We start from the raw sequence: 17,934 nt of genomic DNA on the forward strand, positions 1-17,934 counted from the left end.
CCCCCCCTCCCCAAGGGGGTTTTCTCCCCCAAGCGGGTTTTCTCCGCCATTGCCATCAATGGCATTGCGTGTTGAGGTGTATGTCAATGTTAAATTAGCTTTATCGTGGCGTTTGTCCAAAGAAGAAGATTTTTCGTGGCGTTTTTCCAAAGACGCTTTTAATAACAAAATTAATGACAATCACATATTGTTAATGTTATTACAAAACAATATTAATACTAATAATGTCCCACTTCACCAAGGCATTTTTCCTGCAGTGATAACGTATAAATAGCTTATAGTTGTAATGGCTGTTTCCGTGGGAGCAACGGCTTCTACAGGAAGTAAAAAATATTATAAACCACAAACATGTATGCTTAGCTTTTTAAACAGTCGATAATGCTCTTTATCTATCTATAATTCCAGTAATCTCTGTACGTTTGTACGTCTGTACGTCTGTATGTTTGTCTGTGACCGCTGTTTCTCGACAACTATCGGTCCGATATACTTGAAACTTGCCAGGTATATTGCTGGGGACCCGAGGATGTGCCTTTTCAAGGTTTGAAATTAATCGGACAAGTACTTACCGAGCTATGGCGATTTAGCCGTTCGCCGTTCGCTTTGCCGTTGCGAATGGACCAAACCATTCATGTAAATAGAGGGGGGGGGGGTTCTGTGGTCGTTCGCTTTGGCTTTGCGAATGGACCAAACCATTCATGTAAATAGAGGGGGGGGGGTTCTGTGGTCGTTCGCTTTGGCTTTGCGAATGGACCAAACCATTCATGTAAATAGAGGGGGGGGGTTCTGTGGTCGTTGCGAATGGACCAAACCATTCACATCGAATCATCGAATCACATCGAATGGACCAAACCGTTCGCTTTGGACCAAACCATTGCATGTAAATAGAGGGGGGGGTTCTGTGGTCGTTGCGAATGGACCAAACCATTCATGTAAATAGAGGGGGGGATATAATTTTAGATATAGATATAGTACGGGCATGCCCTAGTAACACTAAATGAAGAAATTTGGAGGAATCCCGACATTCGTGAAGTAAGGTTTACCTACAGAACTGAGCGAAATCTACTGTACTCTATATAACTCACAAATGTTGGGTTAATAACATGGCCCATTCTTCTGCCACCGTGGCATTTTTCGTAGCGAACTTTTGAAACTCGTTCCTGCTGTTTGATACGAAACTGAAGGGGAGGAAGACCGGGGTGTGCTCATTTACCAAGCAGCTAGCTTGCGCTTGCCAAGCCAGCTGTTCCTTCACGGTTTTGAATGCAATGCTTGCTCGAATGCTTAAACCACTTGGCGATCTCTTCACAAGAAACTTGGTAAATTAACACACCCAATGTTATTAAGACCCGACCATAGATCGACTGTAATCTATATACCCCAAAGAGGAATGACCCTCCCTGCTACTCCCATAATCAGCGGGTGTACTAGTGAAGTAAATTCAGCAAGCTTGTACTGTTGTTTGTTCGTAAGAGTAAAGGTTGGTTTTCATCATGCTAAAATACGCAATTTGGTTTCTGGCTAGCCGTGTTACATTCGATCGTTACTTATCCAATCTCGACCAAACTTGCTAGAGGAATGAAGGGTCACACGATGGAGCTTGAAGCAACTTAATTTCCTTCCTCCCCCTCCCCCCTTCCCCAAAGGGAATTTCTGCCTTGGACAAACGCCGCGTTAAGGTGTATAAATAGCTTATTGTAGCATTTTGTGAGGCACACCTTCCAGAAGTAAAAAATATTATAACCACAAACTATTCGGTCAATCCCATCCAACCTATGGTTACCTTTTTTAACAGTCGCTGGGAGGGCACCAGCTAGGCCGTAATGATATTTTGCTAATAAAGGTGCTCAAATGTGTCTTTACGCATGAATGATGTACGCCATTGCATGTCCGGTTTTCTCGCCATCAGATATTGAGGAGTGTTGGACTGTATATGGATCGTTTATAACTTTCATATTGAGGCGTCGTATGTGATATCTCCCGGGCATAGCTTCAAGCGTGGTGTGCGATTGTGTGTTGTATTTTTTGAATTGCCTCCAATACCCTTATGACCCCATTGTGACCTTTTTTTTCTTTTTTCTTTTTTTTGTATACATAATCGAGGCTCGTGAAAGAGCTAACATTTATCACACAAACAAATGAAACAGACAAACAAACAAAGTATATAAAAAGGGGAGCGGTAGACAAGATGGGGAGAGAAGGGGAAGCACATAAACACAACATTTGAGAGCAGGGACACCGGGAATGTGTGGGAGGGAGAGGGCTTGGGGGGAGGCGGCGTGGGAAGGGGGGGGGGGGCGGGTGGGAGAAGTACAAACACAAGGACACTAAGGACTTCCAGGAAAGAAGTCAGTATTTCAAAAAAGTGGATCTGGGGTGAATTAACGGGGGTACAAAAAATCAAGGTTTTGGAAGGGGGGAGATAAGAGATGGTGGTGAACAGCTGCTTTAAAGACCTGTAGGGAGGAGTGGGATTGCAAAGAGTATGGGAGTTTATTCCAGAGGTGGGAGAAAAGAGGAATGAAAGAGTGAAGGTGAACAGAGAGTCTTGATTTTGGCAGTTTCACCAGAAGAGGGTTGCTGGCAGATATTGTGCAACCTGAAGGAATATTTGGGGGACAGAGCACAGATAGAGCTGGGGGAGCTAGGCCGGAGAGGAGTCTGTAGAAGACAGAAAGACCACCAACCTGCCTGCTGTGAGCGAGTAAGAGGCCCTCAGACTCGGCTTCATCGTGGGAGATTCCAATGATTCTGAAAGCTTTGGTTTCCACAGTGTGACACCGATCTAGGTGTGAGGCAGGAGCACCAGCCCAGAGGGGTGAACAGTATTCCAATGAGCTGCAGATAGAAGCCCTGTATGTGTTGAGGAGCTCAGGTGTGCCAAGGAAGGACTTCGCACGACAGAGGATGCCCAGTCGTGACTGGCTTTGGAGGCCAGCTTGGAAATGTGGTTTTCCCAGGACAGATCATGGCAGATAGTGAGACCCAAAAGCTTGAGTGACAGAACTTCTGGGAGATGATTGTTGAGAAAGTCGATGGGAGGGTTTTCCAGCCAGTCTTTTCGGAGAGGCAAAGTGAGAGTGTGAGATTTGTCAGGATTGAAAGACATATTCCACTTCTTTGACCAGTCTGGGATTTTGTCCACGTCTGCAGAGAGTGAGGAGGCTGCTGCCTGTCGATCTGAGGGATGAGGTATGGAACGGTGGAGAGTGGACTCATCAGCAAAGAGAGAGAGAGGATTTTCCAGAGAGTCGTAGAGATCATTGATGAAGACCAGAAAAAGCATAGGGCCCAGGACACTGCCTTGAGGAACTCCAGCCTGAACAGGAAGGGCCAATGAGAGAAATCCATTCAGGGCCACATGTTGACTGTGACCAGAGAGGAGGTCCGCAAGCCATGCGGGGAGGTTTCGTTGGATACCATAAGAGGAGAGTTTGGTGAGCATGGTGGGGTGCCAGACCGTATTGAAGGCATGAGATATGTTAAGGGAGAAGGCTCTGATTTCCTGTTTGGCATTGAGGACCTCCATCCATTGTTGACACAGCAGAAGCAACATGTCCAGAGTAGAGTGACCTGTTCTGAATCCAAATTGATGATCAGAGATCAAGCCATTGAAGAAGAGGAAGGATTTTATATCCAAAGCAATGATGGATTCCATGACTTTACTGATAATTGGGAGCAAGCTGATTGGTCTGTGGTTGCAAGGATCTGTTTTTGCACCTTTTTTGTGTAAAGCGGTAATGTTGGCTGATTTCCAAGCTGATGGCAGATGACCTTGAGCAAAAGAGAGGGTGAAAAGGACAGAGAGAGGGTGTGAAAGAGCAGCAGAGCAGGATTTTAGGACCCGTGGGCTGATGCCGTCTGGTCCAGTCGCAGAATCAGAGTCGAGGTCGAGGTTTGACAGAAACTTATCCACCTTGTCAGGAGAGAAGGACACATAGTCCAGGAGCAGCTGTGTTCGACTAGGTAAGGTGGGTACAGAGAGAGATGGGTTCGGGACACAACATTTTGAGGCAATCACAGAGTTGAGGCATTCAACTTTTTCACATGCTGAGTCAGCTGTGTAGCCGTTGGAGGTAAGGGAGGGGATGGAGGGGGAAAAAACACCAGAAACAGATTTGACCAGGCTTGTTTTGACCAGGCTTGTTTTTTGACTTCTTGGCTTGTTTTGTCACTTTTTTTTGTCTTTCCAGATCTTTTGTCAATCCTGACATTGCTCTTCTCACCAATGCTCACAATCTGTAAATTTCTCCTTTACATTAGCCACTCACTTCAATCTTAGACCCCAGGAAGATGAAACTTTCCACGTGATTGTCTCACAATCTCAACACGTCAATCCTCTCAATTGATAAGATTTTAGACTTTTTTTAGGTTGAAATAAAGAACAGCTTTTTCTTTTTATGCCTCCGCCGATGTAGTCGCCTTATGGCATTATGTTTTCAGGTTGTCCGTCCCTCGGTGTGTACCCCGGTTTAGAATAGGTACACCTATTCCATGACAATTTGTTGATTTGTATCCCTGCGTACACCGTACACCGTATCCGTAAGAGGCGACTAAAAGGGTTGGCGTCAGGAAGGGCATCCGGCCATAAAAACATTGCCTCAAAAAGAGAACCATGACAATTACAATTACTTATGGGCAGGGTACAGCCCGAAGTACCCCGTGGGGGACCCCACTCCCTCTCGTCAAAACTCAAGGTGGGGAACCCAATCGAAGCAAGGGTGGAAATCACTCCATTTATGACGACGAAACGTCTGATGCCCGACGTGGAGATCGGTTTCTGAGGTTTGGGACATCGAATGTAGGGACAATGACAGGGAGATCAGGAGAAGTGGTGGAAGTATTGGTCAGAAGAAGTGTGGACATATGTTGTGTGCAGGAGACGAGATGGAAGGGAAGTGGTGTGAGAATGGTGAAGGGTAGGCAGGGACAGAAATACAAGTTTGTGTGGCAAGGGTGCCCAGAAGGCGTGCATGGTGTTGGTGTCCTGTTTTCTGAGGAGTTTGTAGACAGTGTGGTGAGTGTGAATAGAGTGAGTGAAAGGTTGATGATGGTGAAAATGATGATTGGAAAGCTCTTGGTGAACGTCATCTCGGGATATGCTCCGCAGGTTGGTCGGAACGATGAAGAGAAGGACAGGTTCTGGTGTGCAATAGAGAAGCTGATGGAAAATGTGAAAGATGAGGAAGTTGTTGTGGTAGGAGGAGACCTAAATGGACATGTGGGAAGGAGTATGGACGGTTTTGAGGGAGTTCATGGGGGTTACGGATATGGTGTGAGAAATGGAGAAGGTGAAATGATTTTGGAGTTTGCTGATGGAGCCGATTTGTTGATTTGTAATACTCAGTTCCAGAAAGAGGATAATAATCTTGTATGGTAGAGCTGAGTATGGTAGAGGATGATGATACACGTCAGGTGGGTCGACGACAACCGTTGACTACCTGCTGGTGCGTAGGCGAGATAGGGGGCACCTCCGGGACACAAAGGCGATCCCGGGGGAGGAGGCTGTTTCACAGCACCACTTGGTTGTCTGCGACATAAGGGTGAAAGGTGTGGGGAGAGCTCGGCGGGTGAAGTACCAACCGAGAATGAAGGTGTGGAGGTTGAAAGAGGTGACAGTGAGGGGGGCATTAAAAGAGAGGCTGAGTATGGTCGAGGATGATGTGGTTGAGCTTGAAAGTGGTTGGATGTCAATGAAAGATAGTCTGTTGGGAGCCGTTGGTGAGGTATGTGGATGGACAAAAGGACCACGGAGGCACTCGGAAACATGGTGGTGGGATGATGAAGTTGGAAAGAAGATTCACGAGAAGAGGAAGAAGTTCAAAGAGTGGCAGAAGGCGAAGGGTATGGGGGCAGAAAAGGCAGAGCATGAAAGTTATAAGGCAGCCAAGAAGGCTGCAAAGAAAGAGGTAGCAAAGGCACAGGAGGCATGTAGGAAAATGTTCGGAGAACGCTTGGATTTGGAAGAAGGTCAGAGAGCGGTATTCAGGATTGCAAAGCAGATAGCGAAAGAGAGGTGTGATGTGATGGGGGTGAGTTGCTTGAAGGATGAAGTGGGACAAATCGATGTGGACCCAGATGGAATAATATGGAAATACTGCTGAATGCAGAGAATGAATGGGATGGCAACAGAGAGAGTAACCCAGTTTAAGGACCGGCAGAGAAGATAACCGAGGGGGAAGTTGAGGAAGCGATAAAAGCAATGAAGGGTCGAAAAGCGGGAGGGCCGACGGGAGTTGTGGGAGATATGTTGAAGGCAGCAGGAAGTTGGGGTGTGAAGAGAATGACAGAGATCTGTAATCTGGTGGTGAAATAAGGCCGCATTACAGTAGATTTGGAATTGAGTACCCTCGTCCCTCTATACAAGGGGAAAGGTGACCCTCTGGACTGTGGCTCGTATCGAGCGATAAAGTTATTGGAGCATGGAATGAAGGCATTGGAAAGGGTGTTGGAGAGGAGGATAAGGAAGAAAGTGAAGATTGACAAAATGCAGTTTGGATTTATGCCAGGAAGAGGAATGACAGACGCACTTTTTATTGTGAGGCAGTTGCAGGAGAAGTACATGGAGAAGAGGAAGAAGTTGTTTCTTGGGTTTGTTGATCTGGAGAAAGCATTCAATCGGGTTCCACGTGAAGTAGTGACATGGGCATTGAGGAAGTTAGGAGTGGAGGAATGGTTGATCAGAGTAGTGATGGCAATGTACAAAAGAGCGCGCACAGCTGTAAGGACGAAGGACGGGAACAGTGGTGAGTTTGAGGTGAAGGTGGGAGTGCATCAGGGGTCGGTACTAAGTCCACTACTATTTGTAGCTGTGATGGAGGTGCTGGCTCGGAACGTAAAGGAGGGTTTACCGTGGGAGTTGTTGTATGCAGATGATCTGGTGATTGCAGAAAGTATGGATGGACTGAAGGAGAAGATGAACAAGTGGAAGGAATGTATGGAGACAAAAGGTCTGAAGGTGAATATCGGAAAAAACGAAGGTGATGGCAATTGGTAAAGCATGTGGTGAGGTGGAAAGAACTGGGAAGTGGCCGTGTGCTGTGTGCAGGAAGGGTGTCGGAGTGAATTCCATTCAATGTACAATGTGTGCTGAGTGGGTTCATCAAAAATGTTGTGGTTTGAGAGGGTGATTTACCAGTGTGGCAGCTACATTCAAGTGTACGGTGTGCACAGGGGGAACTGCAGATGGAGGAAATGTTGAGTTGGATCTTGGAGACATGCTGAATGCAGAAGGTGGATCAGACTCGGCAACGGTTGCTCGAGTGAGATGTGCATGGAAGAAGTTTCTAGAACTGAGTGGCGTGCTGACGAGGAGGGGAGTGTCGTTGAAGCTGAAGGGAAAGGTGTATGGTACATGTGTAAGAAGTGTAATGATTTATGGGAGCGAGACATGGGTAATGAACGTAGAGCAGCAACGAAGGTTGGAAAGGGTGGAAATGCGAATGGTTCTATGGATGTGTGGAGTATCGTTGAGAGAGAGGAAGACAAATGATGAATTGCGAAAGATGATGGGAATAGAGCCTGTGATGGATGCTGTGAAGAGAAACAGGTTGAGATGGTTTGGTCATGTGTTGAGGAAGGATGAAAGTGACTGGTTGAGAAGAGTGATGGAAATGAATGGAGAAGGATGTAGAGGACGAAGAAGACCGAGAAAGACTTGGCTGAAGATGGTCGAAGAAGAAATGCGGGCAAGGGGGTTAACACGGGGAGATGCAGAAAATAGGGCAAAATGGAGAAGATTGTCATTGGGACCGCAAGGCTAACCCCCGCTCTTGCAGGGAAAATGGCCTTAAAATGCCTGTTGTTGTTGTTGTTGTTGTTGTCCGTCCATCTGTCCATGATGGGTTTTTCGTTACCACGATAACTTGAGAACGGCTGAAGGGATCATAGTCAAACTTGGTGTTGGTATGTATTATAAGGTAAAGATGAACTGATTAGATTTGGGTGTCACGAGGTCAAAGGCCAAAAGTCAGAGGTAATGTTAGGTAAAAATCCTGTTACCGTGATAACTTGTGAACCAGTGATGAGATTCTGGCCAAATTTGGTACACTTATGTGGAATGATGTAAAGATGAACTGATTAGATTTTGGGGTCAAGAGGTCAAAGTCTGTAATAGGTCTATAACTCGAGAATGGCTGAAGTGATCCAATGTAAACTTGGCACAGGTATGTATAATGATGTAAAGATTAACTGAGTAGATTTTGGAGGCAAAGGTCAAAGGTTAACGTCCGTAATAGGTCTATAACTGGAGAACGGCTGAAGTGATCTAATTTAAACTTGGTACGCATATGTATAATGATGTAAATATCAACCGATTAAATTTTGGGGTCAAAGGTCAGAGGTCATGTCAGGTAAAAATGTGATAACTTGAGAACAGCTGAATGGATTTAAAGCAAACTTGGTACAATTATTATAATGATGTAATAATGTGAGCGGTGGCATATCGGTCGACGTCGTGATGTCGAAGAATGTCGTTCTCGTTCCTTCTTCACTATACTATGCGCAACAATTTCATCAAGCCGCCCTCACTTTTTGCTTACAGAGTAGTATCGTCAGCATCCTCCAATCTTGAGTTCAGCCTCTATCATCCTGGTTTCATTTTTCATCAATATTAATATTGCCACACATTAATCGGTCTATTTCTTCGTATGATAATGACATGATAAGAAGATGGTGTAGAAGTCCGCAAACTCACTTCCAAGCTGTCCAGCCTTGGTTCAAATTTAGACCCGGCGATAAACTGTCTTCCCGGTGTTTCACAAGCAGGGTGGTTCATCACTGTGTGTGCTGTCCCCTGGATGGACGTTAAAACTGTGCTTCCCATCTGCCGGCGTTACTTGGTGGGCGTTAAAGATCCCCTGCTGCTCGCGAAGACTAGGCCAGCATTCGCCGGCACCTTAGCCAAACGCCTGCCTTATCCTCAGTCAAACATCAGGCCTGGCCAGCTGGTTCGTGAATGACTTGGGCGAAGCTTCTCCTGGCCAACCCCCCAAGAATGTGCGAGTAAATGTGGCCGTTAAAGAAGAAGGTGAACGGGTAATAAACACTGCCATTAGTACGTTACGCAAAGGAGAAGCGGGAAATCAAACATTGCACCTTCGGAGGACGTTTTTCCGTTCAAAGTGGGAAATAATTATATTAGCATAATAATAATCATATTAATGCAATTACAAAATAATATTAACGATTATAATAGTAATAATCACAAGGATAATAACATGGCCGAGTCAAAAGCATCATAGGCTAAGTGAGTGTGAAAATGTATAATGAAGGCGAAAAGGGATTTTAATACAAATGTAATCAAATGGAAAACCAAATACTGCATCAAGTCATCAGAAGTAACCCGAATAAGCAAAGAGCAAAGATGGAGTCATCATGAGGAACCTAGATGGGATAACTCAACCATGTAGAATGATGCGTATATATGTACATGACCCTTCCTACCCTTCCTACCCTTTCCCCTGGATGGGTGTTCCTTGTTACTTAAATATGAAGCTTGTGTGCCCACAGTTCCTAATCCCATATCGCCCCCTGCGGGTACATATTGGTAATGCTCTGCTGATCACGTGGTGCTGACAGTGTGGACTGGAGAGTGGAGATGATGCCACTTCTTCATGACAGCTAAGCATAAAGTATCCGGTTATCTTGTTAACCCTATGTCTCCCTCCCTCTGTTTTCCTTGTGGCAGTACGACTACGATTTCTTGACGGAGCGCAGTGTAGCTGCACACCAAGCACCTTCGCAGGATTAACCACCGCTGTTGTGGCCTTCCCGTTCTGGATCGACCTTCCTTCTGCCCCATCATTTGCCCTGCCGTCACTTCGGTCATGTTTTCATCGCCTCTTAGTCGAGGCGTCCGTGCCACATCAACAACTTAATTTAATCCATGATGAGCCGTGGCGCTTCTGTAATATCGAAATTTTACCTTTCCTGATTTTCAACTCCTACTATGCAGGGACCTGTTTCTGACGCCCATTTCTATACTCCTCAATTTGCCAAAATTGTGCTCCTACAGCACTAACGTCATAGTTGTAACCTCTATATATTTTTTTCTATACAAGATCGAGGCTCATGAATGAGCAGATGATCTGGCACTGGGGCAGCAGTTGGACACAATAAGCAAGCAGGTGAACAAACAGGAAAGAGGGAGCAAGGAAGCAATGCAACTTACAGGTAAGAGGGTTGGGTTAGGGAGGGCTAATAGGGTCGAAAAGATCGTAGGTAGGGATGGGGAATTATGTGAGATGGTTGTGCACCACTCGCTTGAACTTCTGGAGTGAAGGTTCAGATTGAAGGCGGTTTCACACAGGAGGAAATGGAGGACCAACGGAGTTCAGGTGTGCGCGGTATGCCTGGGATTTGGGAGTTGAACGAGGAATGGTTACTGGAAGAACATGTGTATACCTTCGGAGCTAGTGAGGGTCACGGGGTTGAGAGAGGAAAGGCAGCTATACCAGAGGAGAGGAGGTTAAAAACAGGTCACCAACCTGCATTCGATTTTGCTTTTGAAACCCTGCTCTCATCTTACAAAGAGCGCTTGGAAATAACTTTGTTCTTTCTGCATTCCTCTAACCTAGTTATCACCCCAAGAAAAAAATGTCAGACCTATACTCATGTGTACAATTATCTCTGCAAATCTGGGAGTCGAGCAGTTTTTTGTGTGTGGAACCCACCGGTGCGTACAGTGCGACGAGCTACACCAGGTTGTACTAAAGTCTGGGTGAAAATGTCATAAATGCACAAAGAAAATCTACCACATTTACAGGTTTAAATTGAGGTTTAATGTTTAACCTCGAGGTTCTCTTGGTTAAATGTTTGTTAATTGTGATACGATGATGAACCTGTACTGATGATCGACTCGGATCTGTCACAGATTGGATCCCCCTTTGAGTGGGTAAAAGCTTACCTTCTGTCTCCTGCCACTCTCCTCACCACTACTCAACCCAACTTTTTTTACACTCTTTCTCCCCACTCTTCCTCCCTTCCCCCCACTTTCCCTTTCTTCCCCTCCACTCTCTAACTGTCCTCCCATATTTAGTACTACTATTTGTTTTATCAACTCTATCATCTCCCTCCTTTCTGTATTGTACAATTTTGAAGCACAGCTTTCATAACTTTACATTGCAACTTACAATTGGCTATTCATTGTGGATTGCTGATGCAAAGTGTGTTTGTTTGTTCACAAGTTTTTGATGAAACAGTTCTGTGATGGAATCTAATCTAAACGAACACGCATTATACAAGGACCTTTTTAACCCTTTGAGTTTTGTGGTTTTGGTATACATGCATACATACATATATATATATATATATATACATACACACACACATCAAACTTTAATTTTTTCCTTTACAGGCAGCACTACTAGAAGGTTGAAGCACAGTGTCTGTTGACCTATGTGCTCACACCGAGCAGTAGTTATGATAATGATACTGTCATTCGTAATTGTGAATTTGTTCCAAGTTTTCATTTTGTTCTGTGAACTATTTCATTTAGTTTATGCGGGTTAGTGTTAGAACTGGTTGCTAAGTTAGAGGTTTCATTGTTTGGAGGGTGATAGATGAAGAATTCTCACATTAGTTTTTAAAATGCTTGTTAAATAATGTGCATTTTCCAATAAATTATTGTACATTGCAATTTCAACCTTTTATGTGTAACTTGCCCATGCAAATTCCCATGTATTAGATGTATTCCCATGAAAATAATTCCCATGAAACATGTAACCCATGGAAATTCCATGAATGTAAAATTTGACTTCAAGTCCTCAACCCCTCTCCCGCCTCCCCCCCCCCCCCATTCCAAACCCAAGGCCTCAGCTCTTCCCCCCCCCCCCCCTCCACCTCAAGTCCTCAGCTCTTCCCTCCCGCCTCAAGTCCTCAGCTCTGCCCCCCCCCCCCCCCCTCACACAACTCAACCCTTAAGCCGAAGGCCTGGTTGTTTAAGACTCCCTTAACCTTAAGGAACGACTTCCCTGAAGGTACGCTGTAATTCCTTTGTGAAGGATTTCCTTAAGTGCTGTTGTGTGAACAACCCTTCAGGATAAGGATTTCCTTAAAGTTAAGGAAATCAATTAATCAGTTAAGTTTCCTTAGGAGCTGTTGCTATGCCAGGCAAGTAATCAGATTAGAGACAAGTACAGATACATTCAAAGTACACTGCCCCCATGCCAAATAATTAAATATCCTACAGCGCGGCATTGCCGGGGCGCCTCAGGCGCCTGGCAATACCGCAGTGCAGCTCATTGAGGCTGCCTTGGGAGGGAGAGGTGTACACTAATTGATTGATTAATTGTATAATTAAAATCAATAAAAGATTATCGCAAAATATTTTCTTAATCAATTGGGTAATAGCATAACTAAACCACTAGTGCTTCATCCAAAGAAGTATCTTTTAGAAATTTAATTAAATAAGTCATTAATAAAAAATTAAATAATTAGTTGATTAATCAATAAATAATTAATCGATTAATCAATAAATAATTAATTGATTAAATGATTAATCAATAAATCAAAATTATCCTTGATAGCCACATCACTTGGTCACTGTCATGTCCAAATATTAGCTTCCCAGCTCAAAAGGTGCCTGAGATATTGGCCAAATGAGAAAGTAAATAAATAAATGATTAATAATGAAAATAAATAAATAATAACCATTAAAAAATTTAAATATTAATCAATTCGGTCACAGAACTCATAAACCACCACCATTTCATCAGAATCTGTAACTGAATTTCTTTTATTTTTTTTTAGTAATTAATCGAATAATTAAATAATTAATCGATTAATTGATTAATCAATAAATCAAAAATATCCTTGATAGCCACATCACTTGGTCACTCATGTCCAAATATTAGCTTCCGAGCTCAAAAGGTGCCTGAGATATTGGCCAAATGAGAGAAAAAAAAAAAAAAAGATTAATAATGAAAATAAATAAATAATAATCATAAAAAAATTAAATTATGAATCAATTCGGTCAGAGAACACATAAACCACCACCATTTCATCAGAATCAGTAACTTTAAAAAAAAAAAGAAGTCATTAATCGAATAATTAAATAATTAATCGATTCATTGATTAATTGATGAATTAATAAATCATAAATAGCCTTTGCAGCCAAATCACCTGGTCATTGGCATGTCCAAATATCAGCTTCCTAACTCAAAGGGTGCCTGAGTTAATGGTCAGAAGAGAAAGGAGTAGTGTATATATGTTGCTTCTGGGACACTCTCATTTTCCCATTGACTTACATGTTAATTTTTCCCCTCCCCCATTGCCCCTAAACACCTCTATTTCTCTCACCCTGTTCTTTACGAACCTTCTAACCTTTTGACATGTTATCCTTATTCATTAGACCACTTAAACAATGGTCCTTCTATGTGAACCTGTGATCCTTCTGACCTTATGGACCTTTTAACCTTTTACTCTTAATATCATCTGGTGAATCATCTTTGACCCACTCAAACAACGACCCTACAAATATTTGTTTATGTGTGGGAAATAATTTAATTCTCCTACAACTCTCCTCACCGTCTAATACATTAACAAAAAATATGTTTGAGTTTGGTTCTTTATCAAGATATTTTAACTGAGCTAAAATAAAATGATAAACCTCCCTCAATGTTCTTGTCTGAGCGCCTCCTCTCCCACATACCATTTTTAAATTAATGTATACATTTTCCTGACGACCATCAAAGTTTTCCGTCCACTCAAAAATATTTTTATCTTTTTTACCCAACTCACTGGTATTTAAATTAATTCTCTTATTTGTTTTGTGAACTTTTTTACCAGTTGCCTTTTCAATTATACCTATTTGATATTTTTCACATTCATTATGTTTTCCATTTATATACCAAGGTTGATTACACCTCCACTCTTTAGTCTGGTTGATACTTGGTTCTATCATTTATATAATAGTAAAAAAGGCGGCGGTAGCCCGTTAAAATCCCCAACCCCCCCTTTTTAACTTATCACTTATATATATCTTATCATTTATATATATCTTATCACTTATGTATATCTTATCACTTATATATATCTTATCACTTATATATATCTTATCACTTATATACTTATATAACCATAAGGGAGACTATCAATTCCATTTTCTAAAATAAACCTCTTATCATCAAAAGCCCCCAATGCTTTCTTATTTATCTCTTCTGAATATAATTGATGTTTATAACTTCTTATTCCATTAATCTTTCTAAACTCTTCTTTCTTTGTTGTTAAACAGTTATAATAATCCTTAAAGTTTATTGTTTCTTTAATAACATTTTTCTTTACACCTTTTAACTTCTTATCAGTCTTTTCAACGTTATTCACAATGTATTTATAAGCATAAGCCTTTGACCTCAATCCCACAAATTCACTCATAACATTTCCTCCTAATTCATCCTTGAACTTTCCAATCACCTTTTTCTTTTTAGAAGAGAACAACTCACTCTCTGGACTGTAATTACTCGTGTCATAGATATTAATGTCTCTTTTCATGTCTGAATAAACATCGTTGGTATTAATTTTCAAAATAAAACTATCTGTATCCATATAAAGTAGATTAACATCATTTTGATATTTCTTCCTCAAGTTATTATAAAAGTAATCATACATTAATGACTTTGATAAATCAAGAATTGTTGTTCCAATATAAATAGGTTTGTTCATTTCAATACTCTCTTTAATCAAATGGATCGCACAAAAGTTCTCAGTAAAGACCTCAGCTCGAGTAAAACTCGGTCTATTAATTAATTTTGATGCTTGTTCCCAAGATGTTGATAGTCTGATATTTTGTCTTTTCCTCACATTCTCCATAGTCTTACCAAAGACCGCATTATTCATCAATTTATAAAAGTCTTTCTCAAAATCTGTTTTTGACTCTGTTCTTCTTTGTGTATTAAAATCAATGTACCCCTTTAACCAATGACTTTGATTGAACTTTAGAACCCTATGGATCTTCTCTACTCTTAGACCTTTTGATAAATATTGTCGCAAATTTCTTTGGTGTAGAACATAATTTTTCTTGTTATATAATGTAGTAAGTAATTTTTCTATTGATTCACCTATATCAAACGATCGTTGATAATCACTCAACCATTTTCTTTGGACTTTCTTTCTCACAAGCAAATGGGAGATCTTTGTGTAGGTTATGGAGTTCCTCTGGATATTTTAAATCAATTTCAAAATAATAACCAACTTTTTCTTCATCCAATTCTTTTTGTGTAGAGATACATACATCTTGTAAAACGTTTTTGTAGTCTTTTTCCTTTACCCATCTAAGTTTTCCATAAGGAAGAGCCTGAGACATTGCCCAGCCATACAGGTTGTTCGCGTCATAGTACATCAAGTAAGAACTCTCTTTCGTTGGATCATAATTTGGAAGATATTTGTTATTTGCTTTTGCGTATCTACTCGAGCAGACTTGTGAAATTCCACCTCTTTTTGCCTTTTCAATCATCAAAAGCATATCAACATTGGTTATCAAATCCAAAGCTTGTTTTGTCATTTTCAACATCGCACTCCAGGCCAATCCAGGTGCTGTGTAGTAGTGAGCAGGATCCAATCCATATCCAGTGCGACAAACAGATCTAAAGGCTTCAAATACATCGGCCAATAAAAGCACATCAGTTTTGAGATACAAATCGTGATACTCGCCAAGATTCTTGATGTTATATTTTTCCCAAACATTTTGTGCGTGTACATAATCTTTATCAGGTATATTACTGTTGTTTAATTTGTTATAGAAATTTTCTTTTGAAGGAAGTTGTGTTTCATTGAATCTCTCAAATGAGTCCATATAGTCATAGGGGTAAATTCCCTTTTGTGTTAGAAAATCTTTATCTAAAAAATACTCTGAAAGACATGGAAACTCTTTTAGATTTTGAACCAATTAACCAATGGACTTGCCATGAATTTAAATGTATCAAGAAATCTGATATGAGTAATAGGAGATGTGTGAATTGTTTTTGTGAATGAAATGTATTTCTGATCCGTGTTTGGAATTGCTGAGATACTTCCAGAAGTCTTTGAGAGTTCCTTGATAAATAGATGTGTATCATAATGAGCGTTGTTATGAAGAAAGACAGGAATGAAAGAGGGGAGTTGATAATTAATATTACAACTTTGATGAGCTGGACCTCTATATTTACCAGTGAGATGACAATGGTCTCTAACCTTTAGACCTTTACCAATTTTCTCCTCACAAATATGACAGACATTGTTTTTTATAAATTCCCTTTTTTCTTTACTTGTTAAGGACATTGGTTTATTGGTTTCTCTCATTATCTTGGTTAATCGAACACAGTCTTTTTCTAGTCGTTTCACAAACTCCTCTGGGGTATTTGAGCCTCTATACATCTCTAACTTGTTATATTTATCACCAACGGATGATTTGATATAATAACAAAAACCACAAGGAGTATGTTTTTGATATTTATTTGTGTATGATTCTTTTGGATCTGGAGAAGCAGTATCAATTTTTTCTAAAATACTTTCAAAATCAGCATATATAACAAATGGATGTTTTATTGTTTTCTTTTCATCTTTGAATGTGATCTTTGAGTCTTTTTTAGGCATGTTGATTACTGTTGATTTATGTTCACCACAATAATTTGAATGTTTATCTAATCTTTCTTGTGTATGGAAGAAGTTAAGACAACGCATACAAATATATATTTTATTTGTTCTTTTACATACTTGTGGTTTTATTAATTTAGCAATATCTTTGATGTATGTATAATGTGAATTTTCCTCTGAATTAAAATATAGAAGATTAATATGAGTTTGTTTACAATTGTCAGAAAGCTTTAAAACCTGAATGTTGTTTGTTTCTGTTAGACCATAAACATTAACTGATAAATTATTCATCTTTTCAAATTTAGGAATATCATTTAAAGTCATCGGAAACTTTAGATCTTTCGTATTTAATGTATTCTCATATTTTTTATAATGAGATACTCTTTCATCATGAAAATGTGGAGGATGTAAGTGTGCTAAAATAGACCAGAGAAAACATTTATTGTCTTTATTTTTGATATTGATAACTGCTTTTCTATTTTTGATAACACTGGGTAAATCAATGTAAGAAGAAGCTTTTAGAGGATCTGATTTAAGAATATGAATGTCTATGTAAATAATTTTTCCTATATTGAATCCACTTCCTACGATTGAATTATCCACATCTTGCTCTTGTTTAATAAGTTCATCATAGACTCCTGATGTTTTAAAATCTTGATATGAAGATATAAAGTGTGGCTCAGTTCTCATGTATGGTGTATCTATAACTCCTTTATCCTTTGTCATTTCTAATTTTACCCCCATATAAAATTTAAGTGGTTTCATTTCTTTTAGTGTTTTTTCAATCAATGTTTGAACAGCAGGTTTGACTATTTCAACAGCATCAACTATAGACTTTGGTTCGGGAGGTTTGAAGTTAAAGATTCGAATCCTGATGTCTTTTGAAAGCACCATCAGTATTTTTAATAGTAAACAATTTTGACAAGTGTTTGTTAGTTTTAAGATGGGCTTTAAACCCCTTCTTGAGGATGGTTGTTTTACAGACCTTACAATGTTTTGTTTTAGGTGGAAGAGGGGAAAGTTTGTTAAGAATGTTGTACGTATGTTTTGCGGTGAGAATATGTTGTTTATAATATTTTACTTCCTTCTCGCAAGTATCACAATAAACCATATTTATAGCGTGAGAAAACGTGGTGTTTTATATATATCACTGTGCTTAAAATAAAACACTTTTGAGCTTTACAGCTCCGTTTTATATATATCGCTGTGCTTAAAATAAAACACTTTTGAGCTTTACAGCTCCGTTTTATATATATCTCTGTGCTTAAACTAAAACACTTTTTCACTCAGAATCATCTAAGTCATAACTATCACATGAATACTCAGAATCATACTCAGAGTCATCAATAAAGCTACTCTCATAACTAT

At 40.5% G+C, this 17,934-nt stretch overlaps 1 protein-coding gene across 5 annotated transcripts in view; it reads left to right on the forward strand.

The window, feature by feature from the left end:
* Positions 1-11,641, forward strand: part of MVB12B (multivesicular body subunit 12B) — a 235,584-nt gene extending 223,943 nt beyond the window's left edge. For all 5 annotated transcript variants that reach the window (XM_068124870.2, XM_068124873.2, XM_068124874.2 and 2 more), the window contains one exon: positions 9,686-11,641. In XM_068124870.2, coding sequence (XP_067980971.1) covers positions 9,686-9,748 — 63 coding nt within the window. In that variant the 3' untranslated portion in view covers positions 9,749-11,641. The remainder of the gene's footprint in view (positions 1-9,685) is intronic.
* Positions 11,642-17,934: the final 6,293 nt, after the last annotated feature.

Source organism: Myxine glutinosa, chromosome 8 (genome assembly GCF_964187855.1).
Source record: "Myxine glutinosa chromosome 8, kmMyxGlut1.1, whole genome shotgun sequence".
NCBI classification, from domain to species: Eukaryota; Metazoa; Chordata; class Myxini; order Myxiniformes; family Myxinidae; genus Myxine; species Myxine glutinosa.